Source organism: Pelodiscus sinensis, chromosome 8 (assembly GCF_049634645.1).
Source record: "Pelodiscus sinensis isolate JC-2024 chromosome 8, ASM4963464v1, whole genome shotgun sequence".
NCBI classification, from domain to species: Eukaryota; Metazoa; Chordata; order Testudines; family Trionychidae; genus Pelodiscus; species Pelodiscus sinensis.
The window spans coordinates 54,277,404-54,297,251 of record NC_134718.1 but is presented as its reverse complement, the minus strand read 5'-3'; the positions used below and the strand labels follow the sequence as shown (position 1 = coordinate 54,297,251).

Here is a 19,848-nt window from a genome sequence, read left to right as displayed (position 1 = left end):
TGGCACCCTCACATGCGCTACATTTCCTGAAAGAAAAGTAAATGAGGGGTGACATTTCCTTATGTCATCCACTTCCTTAGAACGGTATTTGTAGACTGTTTGGTACAATAATTACAGAAACCCAGAACATAGTAAAAATGGGACTACTCAAGGAATAAGTTATTTCCAGCATGAAGGGGAGGAGGAATCTGTCCCTAAGTATTTTTAGCCAGCTCTGTGCTTACAGCATTATTTTGTGTTCAGAGTTTGGAAGTGCACAGATGGGAAATGCGTTATCCATGCTTTTCAGCTGCAAAATCGCATTTTGTAGTGTGCTGTCTACAGGGCAGCTTTTGGGCAACATGCTACAGATCTCTTCTGCAAGCTGCCAAACATTTATCAAGCAGATGAAACACTGATAGTGTGGTTCTCACAGGGCTACATAATTATATGATGCAGTTAAATTCGTTGTCTGCAAATGTGCAGCCACAAAAATTCACCCAGCCGAGGGCTGAACTTTCAGAATGAATTAGCACAGGTTGAGGCAGAATTTCTGAATATCTATTTAAGATACTGGGAAAACTCCCAATAACTTCAGAGGGCCTAGGATCCGGACCTAAAAGTGAGTAGTCCCTCATTTAATTAGTTGTCATATTGGAATGAAAGGAACTACTCGCAGAGGAAGAGACTGTTCAACATGAATCCGGGTGGCAGAATATGGCCCTGAGGATCTGATACCACACCCACTTTAGTCACTAGGTTTTGCCTACACTGCAAAACAGACCTGGCTCAGATGATTTGGGCACACACAGTTGGCACTTGAGGCTAAAAATAGAAGCATAGACATTCCCACTGAGGCTGAAGACCCTCCTCCTCCCATTGGATTTCAAACCCCAGACCCCAGCCAGAACCTGAGGGTATGTCTACACTACCCCACTAGTTCGAACTAGCGGGGTAATGTAGGCATACCGCACTTGCAAATGAAGCCCGGAATTTGAATTTCCCGGGCTTCATTTGCAAGTGCGGTATGCCTACATTACCCTCCTAGTTCGAACTAGGAGGGTAGTGTAGACATACCCTGAATGTCTACATTGCATGAGCAGTGGTTATGCTAGGTGGGGAAAGGCATTGCCTTCCCAAACCACCAGCCTGGCCCCACCCATACTCCACCGCCAGAATACCTACTGGGAGCGGAGTGGCTGGGGCCGTGTGCCACCTACCCGCCCAGTGATGCTAGGGGGCAGGGCCTGGGCAGAAGGGGTGGGGCTGGGACAGAGTTGGGGGCTTGCTTCCCCCAGCCCTACCTTCACCCACCTACAGTACTATTGTTAGCCCATATTAGGAGTCCTGCAGGTCTTTTTACAGTGTAGGTGTTGGCAGTCAGTCTCTTACTGTTGTCTTGAATGGGCATTAGCACAGGCCCTTAGTGGCCTGAGATGAGAGTTGTTATTCAATGTCTTGTTTCCTGCTCTCTGTGTCTGAGTTCTCATTGCTAGGCGAGGATGTACCAACTCCTTTGGTTTGCAGCATCGGATTGAGCAGCCTTCATTGAGACTGTTAAGATGGGAGCAGGAAGTTGCCCAATAAAATTCATAGGATTTCAAATTTGATTTATTGTGCCTACCAGCTTTCTTTTCTTTTCACTTGTCCTTATTCTTTGTAAGAGACCAGCTTACTCTGCTTTAGAAATGGAAGCATTCACCCACTGGTGAATTTTACAGAGATCAAAGAGGCAGGAGACCTGCTGTAATATTTATAACACATTGAAGCTACCATATCTACAGAGCTCTTTTCATCCAAGGGTATCTAAAGCACTTTATGAACATTAATTAACTGGAATTTATCCCATATCTGAGACATTCACTTTCTCTGTGGTTTTGAGCAAGTCACTTCACCTTTCTGACTGTTTACGGCCTCTCAGGAATGTTATCTGAATGAATTAAAGTGCATAAAGTGCTTTGAAGACAAAAACCCTGTATAGGTACTTATGGCATTTTTGCCATAATTGTATTATGTTTATTTAAGCCTTACAACACCCATTATGAGAATGCTAAGGTTTTTATGATACCTGTTTCACAGGGAGTAAACTGAGCCACAAAGTGGTGAAGTTACTGGTCAGAAATCAAATGGCGATTCAGCAGTAAAGCCAGAAATGGAACCTGAGTCCTGACTTCCAAGTGTCCTGCTCTAACTACTCCTTCCTTTCCTGTGTTAACATTGCCCATCTTCTTGCTAATGCCTGCAAAATTGCCTTGTGTTTTTATGTCTCTTGGAAGATTTTCAGAAACGGTCTCCACCAATATGAATTTTTGGGTTTATCTTGCTTACCTGTGCTCTGTTGACCTCTTTTATTCCAAATAAGACCTTCTTGATTCTCCTCCTCCCCGCGCCTGCAAACAGTTTCTTTGCCTCCTTTTTTACAGCCTTTCTAGCCTTGGAGACCATTATCACAGTCTCCTCTCCCTTTTTCTGTGTTCGTGTTATTCCTAAATGAAAGCTCCATGCTTCAAATGCACTCCATTTAAAGGGGACAGTTGTGCCAGCAGCAGTCTGTGCATACAAATGGGGAGCCGCTACAGCAGCATGTCCTCTGTAAGGGCATTCTGCATTGTGAGAGAAACCTCTGAAGGATTCCTATCGCTTTCATAGCTGTCAGCTTCCTTTCTCCTCATTCTGCACACCAGATGGAAAAATCAGGCTCCTTCTTTTGAGCCTTACGGAGTCTGGAGCATGGGAAGATGAAGTGGCTCTCCAATGTAGTAGGAAGCAGAGAGGGAAGGAGAACAGCGACTAAACTGGAACAGAGGGTCATCTTTTGGCTGAGAGGAACTCTAATATGCAGTGGGCAGGGCACGAGGAAGCCATACATTCTAACTTGGCACCAAGTTGCTACAGTATATTATATTGTGAGTTAGCCTTGTGAGCTTGTTTTTTGTTTACTTCAGATTGCTGTGAAATGCTTGCACTTTCCCCGTTCTAGAGGGACTTGGTCTGCTAAATTGACATTCAAAGATCTTTTAATAATACAGGGCTTAAAATTTCATGTAGCTGGAACATGAGTAGGATTCTCTTAGCAATTACATAAACTGCTTTTAATTTCAAGTCCTAGATGTTCATCATCAAGGAACTGGAAAGAACCAAATCAAGCAGTCTTTAAAACCTGGCATCCCAGACCTGCATGTCTACCCTCTCCCCACAGCCCGAGAGAAAACAAAGAGGCAATAACGATAGCATTCTAACCTAGCTGCTGGGCTGCCTGTCAATGAGGAATCAGGCTGCGAGTTTGTATATAATCAAAAGTGCACACATCCATGTCTCACCACTCTGTGCTGCATCCTGGTGAATAGATGGAGCACTGACATAGAATACTGCTCTCTCTAGTATTCGGATTCAGAGCGAAGGATTTCAGAATCCCTCTGCCCCCTTTCTGCCTACAAAGTTAAAACAAAGGGAGGTGTGATGTGAAATTGTGTTTGGATACCAAAACATACCTACTCAGTTCTAGTTTTGGGCCTACCAGCGTTGACCTCGTCCTTTTTAAACAAATATTATCTCTAGAGTTTTCTGTATCAGGACACCCCCTCTAGTGTCACCAAGCAACCAGCTGGCTCTAAAGCAAACAAACGACCACATCTGACGAAGTGGGTCTTTGCCCATGAAAACTTATGCTCCAATAAATCTGTTAATCTATAAGGTGCCATAGGACTCCTCGTTGCTTTTGCAGATTCAGACTAACACGGCTACCTCTCTGATAAATGACCACAGTGTTTCAGTTTAACTTGTTTAACATGCCCATGTTTAAAAAGTGAACTTATTCACCTCAGGAAATGTGTTCTAACAAGACAGGAAAGCAGAGATCTAGATTACTAGTTCTTAATATTGCTTTCATTTTTTATTTACAGGGGAAAATACTTCACTAACTCCCAAGTCTGTGTATTTTCCTATATTTTGATGGTTTGTTAGTCTCTTTTTCTGCTCTATTAAAATGTAGCTTTGTCACATGGCATGGAACAATTAAGAGGCAAATCCACAGATTTCTCCTAGATGTTAGCAAACAGTCTGGCTGTTAATTTTACCTGTTTATGGATTCTTGCATATAAAATTAGATGCAATTAAACAAAATTACGCTGTGTGTTGTGGTGAGAGGTAAGATAAGTGAGATGGAGTTTGCTAGAGATATGTGAAACAGAAAACTTCTTGAATAAACTTGTTTGCTGTTGCTCTTGCAAGTGCATTTACCAGAAACAGAGGGTGCAGAAGTGAGGTAGTTTTCAGTACCACATAAATAGAGGATGCCATTATAGAATCATAGAATACTAGAACTGGAAGAGACCTCGAAAGATCATCAGTCCCCTGCCCTCACAGCAGGACCAAGCACCAAGCACCATCTAGATCACCCCTGATAGATGTCTTTCCAACCTTCTCTTAAATATCTCCAGTGATGAACATGAGAACATAACATAAGAACCATACTGGGTCAGACCAAAGGTCCATCTAGCCCAGTATCCTGTCTTCTGACAGTGGCCAATGCCAGATGCCCCAAAGGGAGTGAACAGAACAAGGAATCTTCAAGCAATCCCGCTCCTGTCACCCATTCCCAGCAAATGGTTAGGGACACCATTCCTACTCATCCTAGCTAATAGCCATTGATGGACCTAATCTCCATGAATGATTTCTGTCTTCTAACCAGTTATCAGTCCAGGAAAGGACCTCCCCTCTCTTATCCCATGACAACTTACTTTACTTAAGAGCCTTTGGTGAGGGACCTTGTCAAAGGCTTTCTGGAAAGCTAACTATACTATATCTCTAGGGGTATGTCTACACTACCACCCTAGTTTGAACTAGTGTGGTAATGTAGGCAACCGGAGTTGCAAATGAAGCCCGGGATTTGAATTTCCCGGGCTTCATTTGCATAAAGCCGTGTGCCGCCATTTTTAAATGTCCGCTAGTGCGGACTCCGTGTCACGCGGCTACACACGGCACGGACTAGGTAGTTTGGACTAGGCTTCCTAGTCCGAACTACCGTTACTCCTCGTGAAACGGTGAAACGAGGAGTAACAGTGGTTCGGAATAGGATGCCTAGTCCGAACTACCTAGTCCGTGCCACGTGTAGCCGCGCAGCACGGAGTCTGCACTAGCAGACATTTAAAAATGTCGGCGCCCAGCTTTATGCAAATGAAGCCTAGGAAATTCAAATCCCGGGCTTCATTTGCAACTCCGGTTGCCTACATTACCACCCTAGTTCGAACTAGGGTGGTAGTGTAGACATACCCTAGGTAATTTATTCCAGTGTTTAAACACCCTGACAGTTAGGAAGTTTTTCCTAATGTGCAACCTAAACCTCTCTTGCTGCAGTTTAAGCCCATGGCTTATTGTCATATCATCAGAGGCCAAGGAGAACAATTTTTCTCCCTCACCCTTGTAACACCCTTTTAGATAATGGAAACTTACTATAATGTCCCCTCTCAGTCTTCCCATTTCTAAACTAAACAAGCCCAATTCTTTCAGTCTTCCCTCATAGCTCATGTTCTATAGACCTTTAATCATTTTTGTTGCTCTTCTCTGGACCTTCTCCAGTTTTTCCACATCTTTCTTGGAAATGTGGTACCCAGAACTGGACACAATACTCCAACTGAGGCCCAATGAGTACAGAGTACAGTAGAAGAATGACTTCTTGTGTCTTGTTTACCACACTCCGGTTAATGCATCCCAGAATCATGTTTGGTTTTTGTTTTGTTTTTGTATTTTTGCAGCAGTGTCACACTGTTGACTCATATTTAGCTTGTGGTCCATTATAACCCCTAAATCCCTTTCTGCAGTACTCCTTCCTAGACAATCACGTCCCATTCTGTATGTGTGAAAATGATTGTTCCTTCCTAAGTGGAGTACTTTGCATTTGTCCTCATTAAACTTCATCATATTTACCTCAGACCATTTCTCCAGTTTGTCCAGATCATTTTGAATTATGACCCTATCCTCCAAAGCACTTGCAACCCCTCCCAGCTTGGTATCATCTGCAAACTTAATAATCATACTCTCTATGCCATCATCTAAATTGTTGTTGAAGATATTGAACAGAACCAGTCTCAAAACAGACCCCTGCAGAACCCCACTTGTTATGCCCTTCCAGCATGACTGGGAACCTTTAATAACTACTCTCTGAGAACGGTTATCCAGCTAGTTATGCACCCATCTTACAGGAGCCCCATCTAGGTTGTATTTCCCTCGTGTATTGATAAGAAGGTCATGCAAAACCATATCAAATGCTTTCCTAAAGTGTAGGTATACCACTATCACCACTTCTCCCTTATCCACAAGGCTTGATATCCTATCAAAGAAAGCTAACAGATTTTTTTGACATGATTTGTTCTTTACAAATCCATGCTGGCTGTTACCTATCACACTGCTTTCTTCCAGATGTTTGCAAATGAATTCCTTAATTACCTGCTCCATTATCTTTCCTGGTATAGGAATTAAACTGACTGGTCTGTGGTTTCCTGGGTTGTTCTTATTTCCCTTTTTATAGATGGGCACTATATTTGCCCTTTTGCAGTCTTTTCTTCCTCTCCTGACTTCCATGATTTTTCAAAGATGATAGTTAAAGGCTCGGATACCTCCTCTATCAGCTCCTTTAATATTCTAAGATGCATTTCATCAGGCCCTGGTGACTCGAAGACATCTAGCTTTTCTAAGTAATTATGACAGTCCTTATTGTTAGGTCCTTTTTGTGGAATGGTTTCATAATCTCTAATTAAAAAAATCTTGCCTAAGTAGTAACAGAGAAGAAAATAACACACATAATAATTAGAGCCAGACCCAAGCTTTTTCTTGGTCATTATTTATACTAGAAGAGTTACCTGGCATTGCTTGGGTCCTTAACTCAAAAATTTTGTTTTTCTTCATTTAAATCATTGTTTTGGGGTGTGGCTGTGGCTGAGGGGTTCCTTATGCAGGCTGCCCCGAGAGAGAGGACAATCCCAGACCTTTCTCACTATAGCACCTTGGTTAAGGAACCTGCTGGGCTGTAGGCTGGAAGCCAGCCAGGTAAGGTCTCCCACCCAGAGCCTGCCTCTGGTACCTCAACCCTCTGCCTCCCTACCTCATGTAACCCAAACATTCTGCACCCCTGCCCCAGCCTCCTTACATCTTCCCAAATACTGCATCCCTCGTACATACCTCCTCAGGTCATAACCCCCTCTCAGACCTTGCACCCCAATCCACTATCTCTGGCCACAGCCCAGATCCCTGCACCCCCTCCTGCACTCCTGCTCCAGTTTACAATCCCCTATCAAACCCTGCAGTTGGCAGTTCTCTCTAGGTGCTGTGTACCCCTGGCAGGGCAGGGGTGGGAGGCAAAGACTTCGTGCACTTCCCCGTCCCCAGGCCAATCAGGGTCTTTGGTCAGCGGAGCACGTGAAGTCTCCTGGCCCTGCCCCAAGTCTGTCCCTTCCAGGATGTCCCGCAACCACATCTGAAATTCATTAAGTGCCCCCCTCTTCAGAAATTATTGCCCACCCCTGTTCTACAGTATAACCATCCTTCTTATCAGACCCCTCCATTTTATGAGATACAGTTTAATTTCAGGCACATCCCATTGTTCTGGCACAACTAAACCCTTACCTTTCTTTAAGGTAGGATAAGAGGAAGCTGTATACTGATTGTGGTGGTCCTAACTCTTACCTAACTCTTACCATTCTTGAATAAACAGAATCATAGGCGGACAGATGGAAACACAGACAGACAGATGCACAAATTCTCTTTTTATATATATAGAGAGAGAGACAGACAGACAGACAGATAGACGATTAGATTATGGCAGAGCCTAGGGGGTGTCACTTGAAATTGAGAGTCCCCTTGTGGTAGACAGTGTGCATTCACATAATAGCAGACAGCTCCCTGTCCCAAGCACACAGTCGGATATGACAAGACATGACAAACTGAGGCACTGTGTGATTCAGTGACTTGCCCATGTTCACACAGGAATTTTATGGTGGAGTCAGGAATTAAATCCAAGTCTCCTGAGTCCCAGTCTGGAGTTTTAGCCACCAGGCGTCCTTCCTGTCTTCAGAGGGAGTTGTCATCAGTCTGAACCTGGGGTTTGATTGCCACTCAGATCTGGCAATGGAGCTCCCCAAAGCTTGGAGGTGCTTAGATTTGGAGTTTTGGTCCTAGCCCATTACAGAGCTAATGGCAAGCTACACGGCTCACAGTCAGATCCAAACCTCTTTAAAGGTGGGTGATCAGCTCTGTGGTTTTGATTCTGGTTCATCTCAAATTGTCGTGTCAGGGTAAGAGACTGTACCGAGATTTACTAACTATGCATCGACATGCTGTCAGTCATAGTGATTTATTTGGATTTGCAGTGCTGAACTAATTAAATTACCCATGTTAGACTAAAAAAAGATTTCTCTTGTAGCACTAAGTAAAATTATTGCCTCTGTCTAAGGAGACTAGCAAAGGTTAACAGTACCTGTTTACACTGCTAATAAAGAAAATCCTGTTAAACTATGTCTGATGCCATTACAGGTTCAGTAAGAGTCCCTGAAGAACACATTGCCAGAGAAATGGTTTTAGACTTTTTAATCTAATTTTATGGAGGGAGGGGAGACTCGGGAGTGTATCCTGTTTAATTAGCAAGTAAGTGGAAACTGTACTGTGACACACAGAAATTTCCTTATAAAAACACAAGGAGATTGTGTGGAATGATATTTAGCTCTCTTACAGGCTGCTGTATTGCAGAAAAGGTCAACAATGGGAGAACATGTATTGTTACAGATTAGGTTTGCCAAATGACTTCAGCATTGTACATTGGAATGCAAGGTCATTTGTCTTGTTCAAATTGACATCTGCACCTTTCTTTGGCCCCGCATGCTGTTTTTCTTCACACCCCTATTTTTAAAGGAACTGTGCTGGAAGCTCATTTTAATCAATCATGTGTTTAGTTGGTTACCATGTGCTCCTGTTCTCTGAAGTTGAGTTTCTACGGGTCTAGTTCAGGTTGATCTAAATAATCTATCTATTTTAATCCCGGTGACCATGGCAATTCATGTCAACTGTCCCCGTTTACACTCTGATGTATTAAGCCTTTTATGTTTTATCCACATAATGCTTCAGCTGTTCCCATTTTGTTCTCTGTGTATTTGTTAAAACATAACACAAAGAAAGTAGTTAAGAAAGACATCCCAAACGGCAAACAAGTTTCTCTATTGCAGAGATGCATGATCACCTTGTATTCAGTTTGAAGTAACCCACTTGTACTTACACAGGGGTTTTCCTATTAACTTCTCAATCTATCTGCATGATCTAATAAGAACATTCTGGTTAACAACATGGTAAGACTTGTGGTCCTTTCTGTGTTTAGGGCTTGACACCCAGAAAAACCAGACACCCACTTGGAACTACAAATACAAAGGTACAAATTGGCAGATCCTACAATAATAGTGAACAAGAATGATCTTGGGGAGTGGAAGAAGTGTTCATTGCATATGAACAGTCCTATTATCATTGCTTAAAAATCCTCTTAAAGGTATCCTCATATTTATATAGCTGTATTCATTTCAGAGAATCCCATAGTACAGTGTGTACCGGGGTGCACAATAGCCTCTTAGCAGGACAGATCCAGCCCACCTAGGGCTTTGATCTGGCCCACGAGGCAGTTCCAGGCCCTGCCCCCTAGCCTGTTGCCTGGGAGCTGGAGACATGTGAGACCTTTTAACTGCTTCTATTTAAAATACTTGCGTCTTCCCCACGCCCTGCCTCACAGCCCCGGGGAAGACACGAGTCCTTTTAATAGAAGCAGTTGAAAGGGCTTGTGTCTCTGCCTCCCTAGCAATGCGCTAGCGGCGCCAGAGCTATGAGCCCTTTTAACTGCTTCTATTTAAAAGGGCTTGTGCCTTCCCCACCCCTGTCAGGCAAAGTGTTTCCTGGCAGCCACAGGAAACACGAGAACCCTTTAAACAGAAACAGTTAAAAGGCTCCCAGCTCCCGGCACCGCTAGCATGTTGTTAGGGAGCTGGAGATGCCAGAGCCCTTTTAACTGCTTCTATTTAAAGGGCTCACGTCTGCTGGGTGACTGCGTTGCCTGACAGCCACCTGGCAGGCACAAGCCCTTTAAACAGAAATAATTGAAAGGGCTCGTAGCTCTCGGTCCCACTGGCCTGTTGCCTGTGGGTATGTCTACACTACAAAGTTAATTCGAACTAACAGACGTTAGTTCGAATTAACTTTGATAGGCGCTACACTAGCGCTTCGCTAGTTCGAACTTAATTCGAACTAGCGGAGCGCTTAGTTCGAACTAGGTAAACCTCATTGCACGAGGACTAAGCCTAGTTCAAACTAGCTAGTTTGAATTAAGGGGTGTGTAGCCCCTTAATTTGAACTAGTGGGAGGCTAGCCCTCCCCAGGTTTCCCTGGTGGCCACTCTGGCAAACACCAGGGAAACTCCATTGCCCCCCTCCCGGCCCCAGACCTCTTAAAGGGGCACGGGCTGGCTACGGTGCCCGTGCCAGGTGCAAGCCTGCCAGCACCCAGCCAGCAGACCCTGCACCTGGCACGGATCGAGCCAGCCACCCGATGCCCCCCAGCCCTCCCCCTCTTCCTGGGACCAGGCTGGCGGCTCCCGGGAGCTTGCCCAGGACCGCAAGAGGCAGGCACCCACCTGGTCCAGTGCGGACATCGTGGACCTCGTCCACGACCTCCACACTAGGCACAGGAAAGTGGCCGTCTAGGGTAGGAGAGCTTCCAGCCTGGCCACGCAGGAGCTGAAAATCAAGGTGGTCTACTGAGACCCCCGACCCTGAGCCCTGAGCTTACAATGGCCGTACTGGGTCAGACCAAAGGTCCATCTAGCCCAGTAGCCTGTCTGCCGACAGTGGCCAACACTAGGGACCCTGGAGGGGATGGATCAAAGACAGTGACCAAGCCATTTGTCTCATGCCATCCCTCTCCAGCCTTCCACAAACTTTGGCCAGGGACACCACTCCTACCCCCTGGCTAATACCACTCCATGGACCCAACCTCCATGACTTGATCTCACTTCTCTTTAAACTCTGTTCTAGTTGTAGCCTTCACAGCCTCCTGCAGCAAGGAGTTCCACAGGTTGACTCTTTGCTTTGGGAAGAAGAACTTTCTCTTACTAGATTGAAGCCTGCTACCCATTCCTTTCCTTTGGTGTCCTCTAGTCCTTCTATTATGGGAACTAATGAGGAACTTTTCTTTATGCACCCTCTCCACCCCACTCATGCTTTTAGAGACCTCTATCCTATCCCCCCTCCGTCTCCTCTTTTCTAAGCTGAAAAGTCCCAGTCTCTGTAGCCTCTCTTCATATGGGACCTGTTCCAAACCCCTGATCATTTTAGTTGCCCTCCCCTCTCCCACCCTCTCTCTTCCCCTCTCCCACCTCCTTTTCCCAGTTTCCCCCAGTTTTGTTCAAGAAAGATAGATTCCATTTTGGAAGACACGTTTTCTTTATTTTGTACATCAAGAAGAGGGGCTAGGTAAGGGTAAGTGGAAGGAGGTGAGGGAGGAATGGGGTACGAGCCCCCAATGGGGAGGACTGGGGTGGCTCTGTGGGCTTCTGGGGGGTGGAAGCTCTCCTGTAGCCCCCCAATTGCCGCCTCTCCCCAGATGGCAGCCTGCGGCAAGTGCAGCCGGTCTGATGGCCGAGTGCTGTGATGTGCCGAGTGTGGGTACTCCGGGCACTCCAAGCCACTTATTCGGAATGGAAGTGGCCTTAATTTGATTTAGTTCAGTTCACTTCCAAAGTGATGTAGGGTCACATTTCAAAGGTATCTAAGTAGCTAAAGAAGTAGGAAGTCAGTTAGACATAAGCTCGTATGTAAGGCCTAGATTTAGAAAGGCACCTAGGCATCTACAGAGGCAGGTAGTCACGTAATGGGATTTTCACAAGTGCCTGAGTGGACTCAGCACGTAACTCCCATTAAAATTCAGTGGGAGTCAGGCACCTGATTCACAGAGGTGCTTTTGTACATTCCATAAGGTGCCTGCAGGGGGCGCCGAACCATTGCTAAGGGGGTGCAGGGCCAAGGGCAACCCCCATACTGCAGGATCCAGCCATGCTCCGTCCTGCTCTGCCCCCAGTCTACTCCTTCCCTGAAGCCTCATCCCTGCTGTGCCCTGTCCTGCCTCCATTGCACCCCTTCTCCCAAGAGACATGAGTTAAAGAATTACGGGGGGTCCTGGTGTGGGGTGGCAGCGGGGGTCAGGCCCCTGCACTCACCGTGGTGGTGGAAGCCATGGGGAATGGAGCGATGCAGCAGCCTGTTCCACTCTGCTGCCATCTCCCAACGGAGTCGCTCCTCCTCTCCCTCAAGCGATGTTCCGGGCTTGGCACAGACTGAAGCTGGGGCTGGGCTCTCCACGTCCCACCGCCGCAGTGAAGCAGAGTAACCCGGCTCAGAGAAGGGCAGAAGAGTAAAGAAGGCTGCTGTGTCGCTCTTTTTCCCGTGGCTCCCATCACCTGGCACCTGCTGCTACCCCATTCCAGCCCCACCCCAGGTAATTCCTCAGGCCTGCAGATAACATGGGGGACTGTCCTGTCCATAGGATGGTTGAGGCAGCCGTCGCAGGTCCCCCCAAAGTGCAGAGTCTGGGGCAGTTGCCCCACATCATTCTATGGACGGGACAGCTCCGGGTGCCTATCTGCTTCTTTTGGCACTTAAATACTCCCTACATCATTTTGAAAATGGAACTTGGGCAGCTAAATCACAGACACACTTTTGAAAATGTTGCACTTACTACTTTTTTTTTTTTTAGTACAATTGTTTAAGATTCCAGTGGGACAGAAAACTACAATGGCCAATATTAAAGTAGGGAAAAAGCCATCATGGTACGATTGGGTTTTGAGATCTACAAGGCAGCCTGCAAGCTGGAGAAAATGGCCACACGAAGCCGCTTGTGTGTTGGTGGCAACAGTCATAAAACTTTCCCATTTTACAGTTAGCAGAAAGGGACAGAGCTGGACTGCTTGCTCAAGCTTCCTCATTCTGCTTCACTAGGGAGTAATGGTGCAATAATAAAAATATAAATGACGTAATGAAGTATGCATTTCCCTCCACCATGCAGTAGCTTCAAAAGTGCACTGAAAAAAAACAAGCAATGTCAAACCAGATGGAATTAAATAAACCCTCAGAACCTGTTGTTGTTTTTCCTAATTGTTGTTATTTATTGCTTGTACTGGACGCCCCCTAGTTACACACCTGGATCCTTTTGTGCCAGGTGCTGTATAAACACAGAGCACAAAATAACCCCAACCCACAGAAATTATTACTTATTTCTATTATCAAAGACCTTGGCACCTGAGTCATGGGCCAAGACCCTATTGTGCTAGTTGATGTACAAACACAGCAAAGCCTATAAGCACGTGCTTAACATCAAGCACCTGCTTATGTCCCATTGACTTTGGTGGGAATTTCTCATTAATAAGGGTTCTGTATCATCTATCTGTCTTTTATTGTATACAGTACAAGTAACATATTGCAAAGATCTCTCCTTACCAGTGTTTGCATTGTACAGAAAGCCAATTGCCACCCTGAGTTCATATCTAGAGCAGGTAGCAAATAGTTTATTTCAACCACTTCCTAGCCAACAGCACAACATTTTGTTGTTAGAGTATTTGAGATGTAACTTCCCATTAGTGGTTTTCTAGCATTGCTAATGGCACGAGACTGATTGTGTAGGTAACTTTAGCTGGCTGAGGCATCCAGCCTCACCTTGAAATTCTTCATAATTGGAGAGGTCACCTATGGAATGATTTTCAATCTTCTTTGGAGGTACTGCAGTGTATTTGTACACTAGGGCCATCTGTAAATTGGTTAACCCCGAACAATTGCAGATCTGCATTTAGTATTATTGCCTTCCTCTAACACACACACACACACACACACACACACACACACACTCACTCACTCACTCACTCACTCTCTTCTATAGTGTAGAGCACCTTACATTACCGATAGATTGCTGGATCATAAGATTGCCTTTCTTGTAAGTATGTATTTACAGATCAGAAAATGCAGTTTACTTGAAAAATTCTTGCAAAAGTTTTTTTTCTTTTTCTGAACAATTCTTACATACCTATATGTTTTTCTGTGAAAGTGAAAAAAGGAACGTATTTTAGTGTGGAAAGGGGAAAGAGGTCAGGTTTTTATGCTCTGGATACCTGTTCAGGATGCAAATGAACTTTCTGTACAGTTCATTGCATCATGTGAAGGCCTCTGCTTGCATCATGTGAAATGAAACATTATATTTCACTTCACATGATAGAAATATCTTTCCTTGGACAAAACTCCCACTGAAGTCAGTGGGTAAGGATAGCAGGATAGAACTGAAGTGTTCATTGAATTTTTGCTCATTTTATATTTTGGGGGGATTTTTGCCTGTTTTATTCTGTTGTTCCTTGTGTGGCCTGGATACATATTTGGGTGAGGAAAACCTAATAAATGAAGCTGGCAGCAGCAGCATCACTGTTATTATTGCACTGTGACACTGTAACAAAGCAGAACTAGGAGACTGACGCATTGAGTCATGCACCAGTGTTCTACATTTTAGATCAGATATTTCTGTTACAGTTGACACCAAAATACAATCTGCTTCATTTGGCCATTTCCTTTGCTTTGCAGGCGGCTGGGTAGATCTCACACACTAAGCCAAATAGCAAACTAAAAATATTTTCCCATAGCTGCATCTTGGCCTTTGTAACCTTCTGACAAATGAAATCGCGGCCAGGACGGGCTACTGAAAGAGGCTTTACCCAGCTCCTTTGTAAGGAAAGGAGAAACTGAGAATTTATGAAAAATGAACAGCAAGGAAAGAGCGCTCTAGTTCAAAAAGTAAAAAACCACTTTGGTACTTGTACACACCAAATTCTGCAAATTATAAATAATAATCTCCATGGCTACGAGACATTGATAGGAATGCATCTTCTCCTATTGAGCTGGTGTCAGGGCTGTTTGCCACTGTGGCACTCTGAGGCTACATCTACACTGCAAGCTTTTGCTGGCAGAGAGTATGCTAATGAAGCGCTCATTAGCATTTGTCGAGCTGTCATTTGCATATCTTTGCTGATGCTTTTTGCACAAGAGGGTTTTGTGCAAAAACTAGCAGTGTAGATGGGTCCATTTTGCACAGAGCCCTCCCCCCCCTTTTGTGCAAGATCCTGTATACCTCCTTTTTTGAGGCATAAGGGATCTTCTGCAAAAGGGTTTTTTTTTTTTTTTTTTGGCAGAAAACGGACATGTCTACATTGCTTGTTTTTGCGCAAAAATCTCTTGCACAAAAAACATTGGCACAGATATGCAAATGACAGCATGACAAATGCTAATGAGCGCTTCATTAGCATACTCTCTGCCACCAAAAGCCTGCAGTGTAGACATAGCCTAAGTGCAGAAAGTGAGGGCCCACAAAAGAGCTTAAAGACCTTGCCTCGACAGACACTGGTTGCCACAACTTCCCAGAGTCACAGATTCCCTGGCTCTGAGAAATAAACAAACAAACAAGCTGCCACCATTAAGTGATTTTTTTTTTAATCCCTAAAACTGGGGGTGAACACTTGAACCCATCCTCAAGGGTACCCCAAGTTCTTTTGCCTCAAAAGAGCTTGAAAAAAGAAGAGGAAAACAAGCTGCAGTCTCTGGTAGCTGACTCTTCAGTCAGAGGCATGCAGATACACACAGACCGACAGACCTTCCAGGACACAAGAATCAAATCATCACCTTAAAAAAAGTGATTTTTATTACAAAACAAAAGATAACACATACTTGGTTGGTAGAAGTTACGGAGCAACTAAGGAAAACAAATTAAAACACAGAGAAAAGTCTCTGGGCACAACGTGAGGTAACAAATGAGGAGGAGAGGCATCAATTCACACAGCACAGTTCAAACCAAACCACAAAATAGAGAAAAATTACCCTGAATGCGACTAGATTCACTTTTCCTTTTACTTACTTCCAATTTTCTCTTCGTTCAGTCCACTCCCATGCCCCATATTTCTTGGAGACATAGTAGTTCTGCCTGGATTTAAGTCATTCTGTTTCTTTCAACTCTTGGTTATCTCTCCCAAATAAAGAAAGCAGGCAAGGAATCTATAGCCAATTCAAATTTCAACACTCTCTTATGATTGGTTTTCCGGCCCGTTTGCCAACACCTTTGCTAACTACCTGAGTTTAACCCCTTAGTCACCGGGTGCTGGTCAGCACTCCTGTCCATTAGAGATGGTAATCCTCAATAAATAAAATCTTGCCCTTTACAGAAGAAAATAGGGAACTGAGAGGGAAGAGAGCTGGACAAATAAGCTCTCAAGGATCTCAGAAGGAAACCATTAAGAATAAAATCCATGTATTTTTTGATTCACAGCTCAGCCCAACAGGTATAATGTTGACACAGTCCCTCAGGGTAAAGCCTTAGTCCCCCGCTAACTGAAGTTATGTAGAGCCCACTCATTTTTCTAGGCCAAGAATTAATTCTTTTTTTCCGTAATAGTAAGCTGAAATGCTCATAAAGTTTTATAAAATCACAGGCCTGCAATGAAACGTGTACTAAAACTCATCTAAAAGCTCTTGCCAATATGGATAAAATACTCTGTAAGATACAATACATTCATGATAACACACAGCTAAGGTCTGTAGTGAGATGGGAAATAGAGAGGAAAAAGAATATAAAGGCCAAACATCGGGGAAATGATCAAGCTCAGGGAAACCAACAGCACATACAATAATTAGATTTGCCCCTGGCTCTGCTACTGGCCTATTGACTGACCTTGGGCAAGTCACTTTGCCTCTTGGGGACACTGTTTCCTCATCTGTAAAAGGGGATGATGGTACTGGCCTTGTTTGTAAAGTCTCTAAGAGCTGCATCTCTGGTGTCATCTTCAGCCAAAGAGAAGAGAGATGTATCTTTCACATAGGATTTCAAGAGCATCTCATGAGATTAATTATGAGCAGAGAGGGAGTGGAGTTAATGCAGATGACAATGGATGCACAGAGAAAGATCCACTTTGCAAGACTCAATAAGAAAGAGTTTGGAGACAGTGTAGCATTTCTTCTCAGAGAAAGAATTGTGTGACTATAGGGGAATGATGACTAGTGTTCCCTCTAAGATTTTCCCTCTTTGGGTAGGTTGAAATTTTTTTTGAGAGGAGGGGGCGGGTTGAAATTTCTTTTGTGCAACACCAATATCGAGGGGGTGTGTGGATGTGCATGTACCAGTACAAACAAAAAACACAGATATATCTTTTAAATAGTCCATTGGTGTGGAAGAAAATATATTAAAGCAAGGGATAATTTACAAGGGGCAATGCTTGTGATTATTTCATATGAAATCAAATAAAAGGAAAATTAACACTACCCTTGCCTGAAGAAATGGGTTGTGCCCACGAAAGCTCATGATACTCTTTATATATTTTGTTAGTCTAGGGTGCTACAGAACCATTGTTGTTTAAGTTTTTTTTAGTTGCAGACTAACACGGCTACCCCTCTGAGACCTGAGAGTACATGCACCATCATCCTTTCTAACAGACAGATGCATGTTTCAAATATCTTGCAAATAAGATTTCATTCTACAAAAGAGCTGGCATCACACCTAGTACTTCCTGCTTCTGACTCATAAGAACCAGAACTCTACCAGATAGCAAAGATCTGGCCTTAATGCAATACAGTTTACCATGTATTAATTAGTAACATGGGATTTTTAAAAAAATCAATAAGATCAGCATCTTAGATATCTGCAGCACTCAAAACAATTCAGTTAAAATAATCTTTTTCTTTCTTACCTTAAGCCATTAATACAGGGATGGGCAATAATTTTTGATGGGAGGGCCACTCCAAAAATTTGGTAAGTGGTCAAGGGCTGCACTTTTCCATTATATTAATGGAGGAGGTGCAGGGGTCTGGGATGGAGGTTGGGTGCAGGAGGGAGCTTGGGGTATGAGATTGAGGTATGGGATCTAGGAGGGAGTTTGGGTGAAGTAGACTTGGGGCAACGGACTATGGTGAGGAGGGGGTACAATGGTATGGTGAGGAGGGGGCCTGGGAGAGGGTTGTGACCTGGGGTAGGCGTGCAGGAGCAGGTGAAGGGATTTGGGCTGTGACCAGGGATAGCAGATTAGGGTGCAAGGTCTGAGAGGGGGTTGTGACCTGAGGAGTGGATAAGGAGGGGATGCAGTGTCTGGGAAGGTGTATGCTGACTGGAGCAGGGATGCATAGGGTAGGAAGGCAGAAGAGGGGGGCAGATGGTTGGGGACAAGAGAGATTGGGGTACCAGAGGCAGGCTCTGGCTGGGAGACCTCACGTGGCTCCCAGCCAGCAGCCCAGCAGGTTCCTTAGCCAGGGTCCCTGCCTTCCAGCCCCTGTACATGCTCAGGGTAGCTGCAGGAGCCATGTTTATTGCTCTGAACCAGGGGTGGCCAACATGCGGCTCTTCAGAAGTTCCTATGCAGCTCCTCACACAGGTCCCAAATCCAGGGCTAGAGCTACAGATGCCAATGATCCAGTGGGCCAGAGGGTGCTCACTGTTCAACCCCCAGCTCTGCCTACGTGCCGTCCCCCTCCATCCTTTCCCCCCTAGGATCCTGCCACTTCCCACCCTCTCCACTAAGGCTGTCACACCCATGCTCCCTCCTCCAGTGTCTCCCACTGAGAAAGAGCTGATCACAGTGGGCGGGAGGAAAAGGAGAAGGAGGCACTGACCACTAGGGCTGCCAGTGGGCGGGATGTGCTGAGAGTGGTGTTGGGAGATGATCAGGGCTGGTGACCTAGGACTGTTGCTCTTTGGCAATGTGCATTGGGAAATTCTGGCTTCTTCTCAGGTTTAGGTTGGCCACCCCTGCTCTAAACTGAGTGCTGTAAGCCCTGGGGATGAAGGAGGAGGGGCCCGTCACATGCTACCTGTTCTGCAAATAGGCAGCTGCTATTGACTAGAAACTGGCCAATGGGAGTTACTGGGGGCGGGAGCAGTCTGAGAAGCCTTTGCCCTTCCCCCAGGCTCTCAGCATTTGCAGAAGCACATGGCTCTGCACCCGGCTTTCCTGAGTGCCTAGCTGGTACTATTTGGCATCCAGGAGGTGGGCGGGCTAACCCCCCATAGTGCCGAGCTGGTGTGGGGCAGGCAGGGAGCCGGTTGAGGCTCTACTGGCCTTATTTGGCCTGCAGATCATCTTTTGACCAGCTGTGGAATAGAGGCTGGAACCAGCTTCTCCATTTATAGTAGGCAGCAGCTGCTACTTCTGCTCTTCCAAGATGGCAAGTGCCCCACCTCCCCTTTCACCAGCAGATCAGCTGAGCTGTACTCCCTGCCTTCATGGGCAGCTCTGAACCTCTGCATGGGGCTCAGAAAAAGACTGCGCACCCATGCAGGCACACAGCTTACAGGGGACCTTGTTGACGACTCCTTTCTGTGCCTTACTATTCCTCTCCATCCTTTGCCTGTTTAGAATATAAGTTCTTCAGGGCATAAACTGTCTCCCACTGTGTTTGTACAATGTCTCGAATAATGCATTCTCATTATGTTTGGGGCCTGTAGGCCCCACCATAATAGAAATTATTCTAGTAATAACAGTAAAACATATTCAATAGAAGGACATTTAAAAAAAATAATAGCTGCACCGTGATAAACATGTGAGAAGGAACACAGCTCACTTTTTGGTGCTGTGAAAAAGCTTGTGAATGCTCTCCAAGCTCTGAGAACAACAGATTTTTCAGTGTGCTCACAATTCTCATTACTCAAAAAATTAAAGTTGTTGCCAGTCAACCTAAAAACAGTTTTCCCCCAAAACATTCAGTGAATCAAAAAGTAAAACAAAATATTTTTGGTCAAAGAGAACATTTCATTCAAACCTTTGTTACGTTTTAATTAAAA

General features: G+C 44.9%; 1 protein-coding gene across 6 annotated transcripts in view; it reads left to right on the top strand.

Moving 5' to 3' along the window:
• Positions 1–19,848, top strand: part of LHPP (phospholysine phosphohistidine inorganic pyrophosphate phosphatase) — a 222,017-nt gene that overhangs the window by 151,244 nt on the left and 50,925 nt on the right. For 2 of the 6 annotated variants that reach the window (XR_012905670.1, XM_075935301.1), the window contains one exon: positions 9,341–9,391. The exons of the other annotated variants lie outside the window; for them this stretch is intronic. Coding sequence is in view for 1 of the 2 variants with exons in the window: in XM_075935301.1 (XP_075791416.1) it covers positions 9,341–9,347 (7 nt within the window). In the remaining variant the exon portion in view is untranslated. The remainder of the gene's footprint in view (positions 1–9,340; positions 9,392–19,848) is intronic. 6 annotated transcript variants of the gene reach the window in all.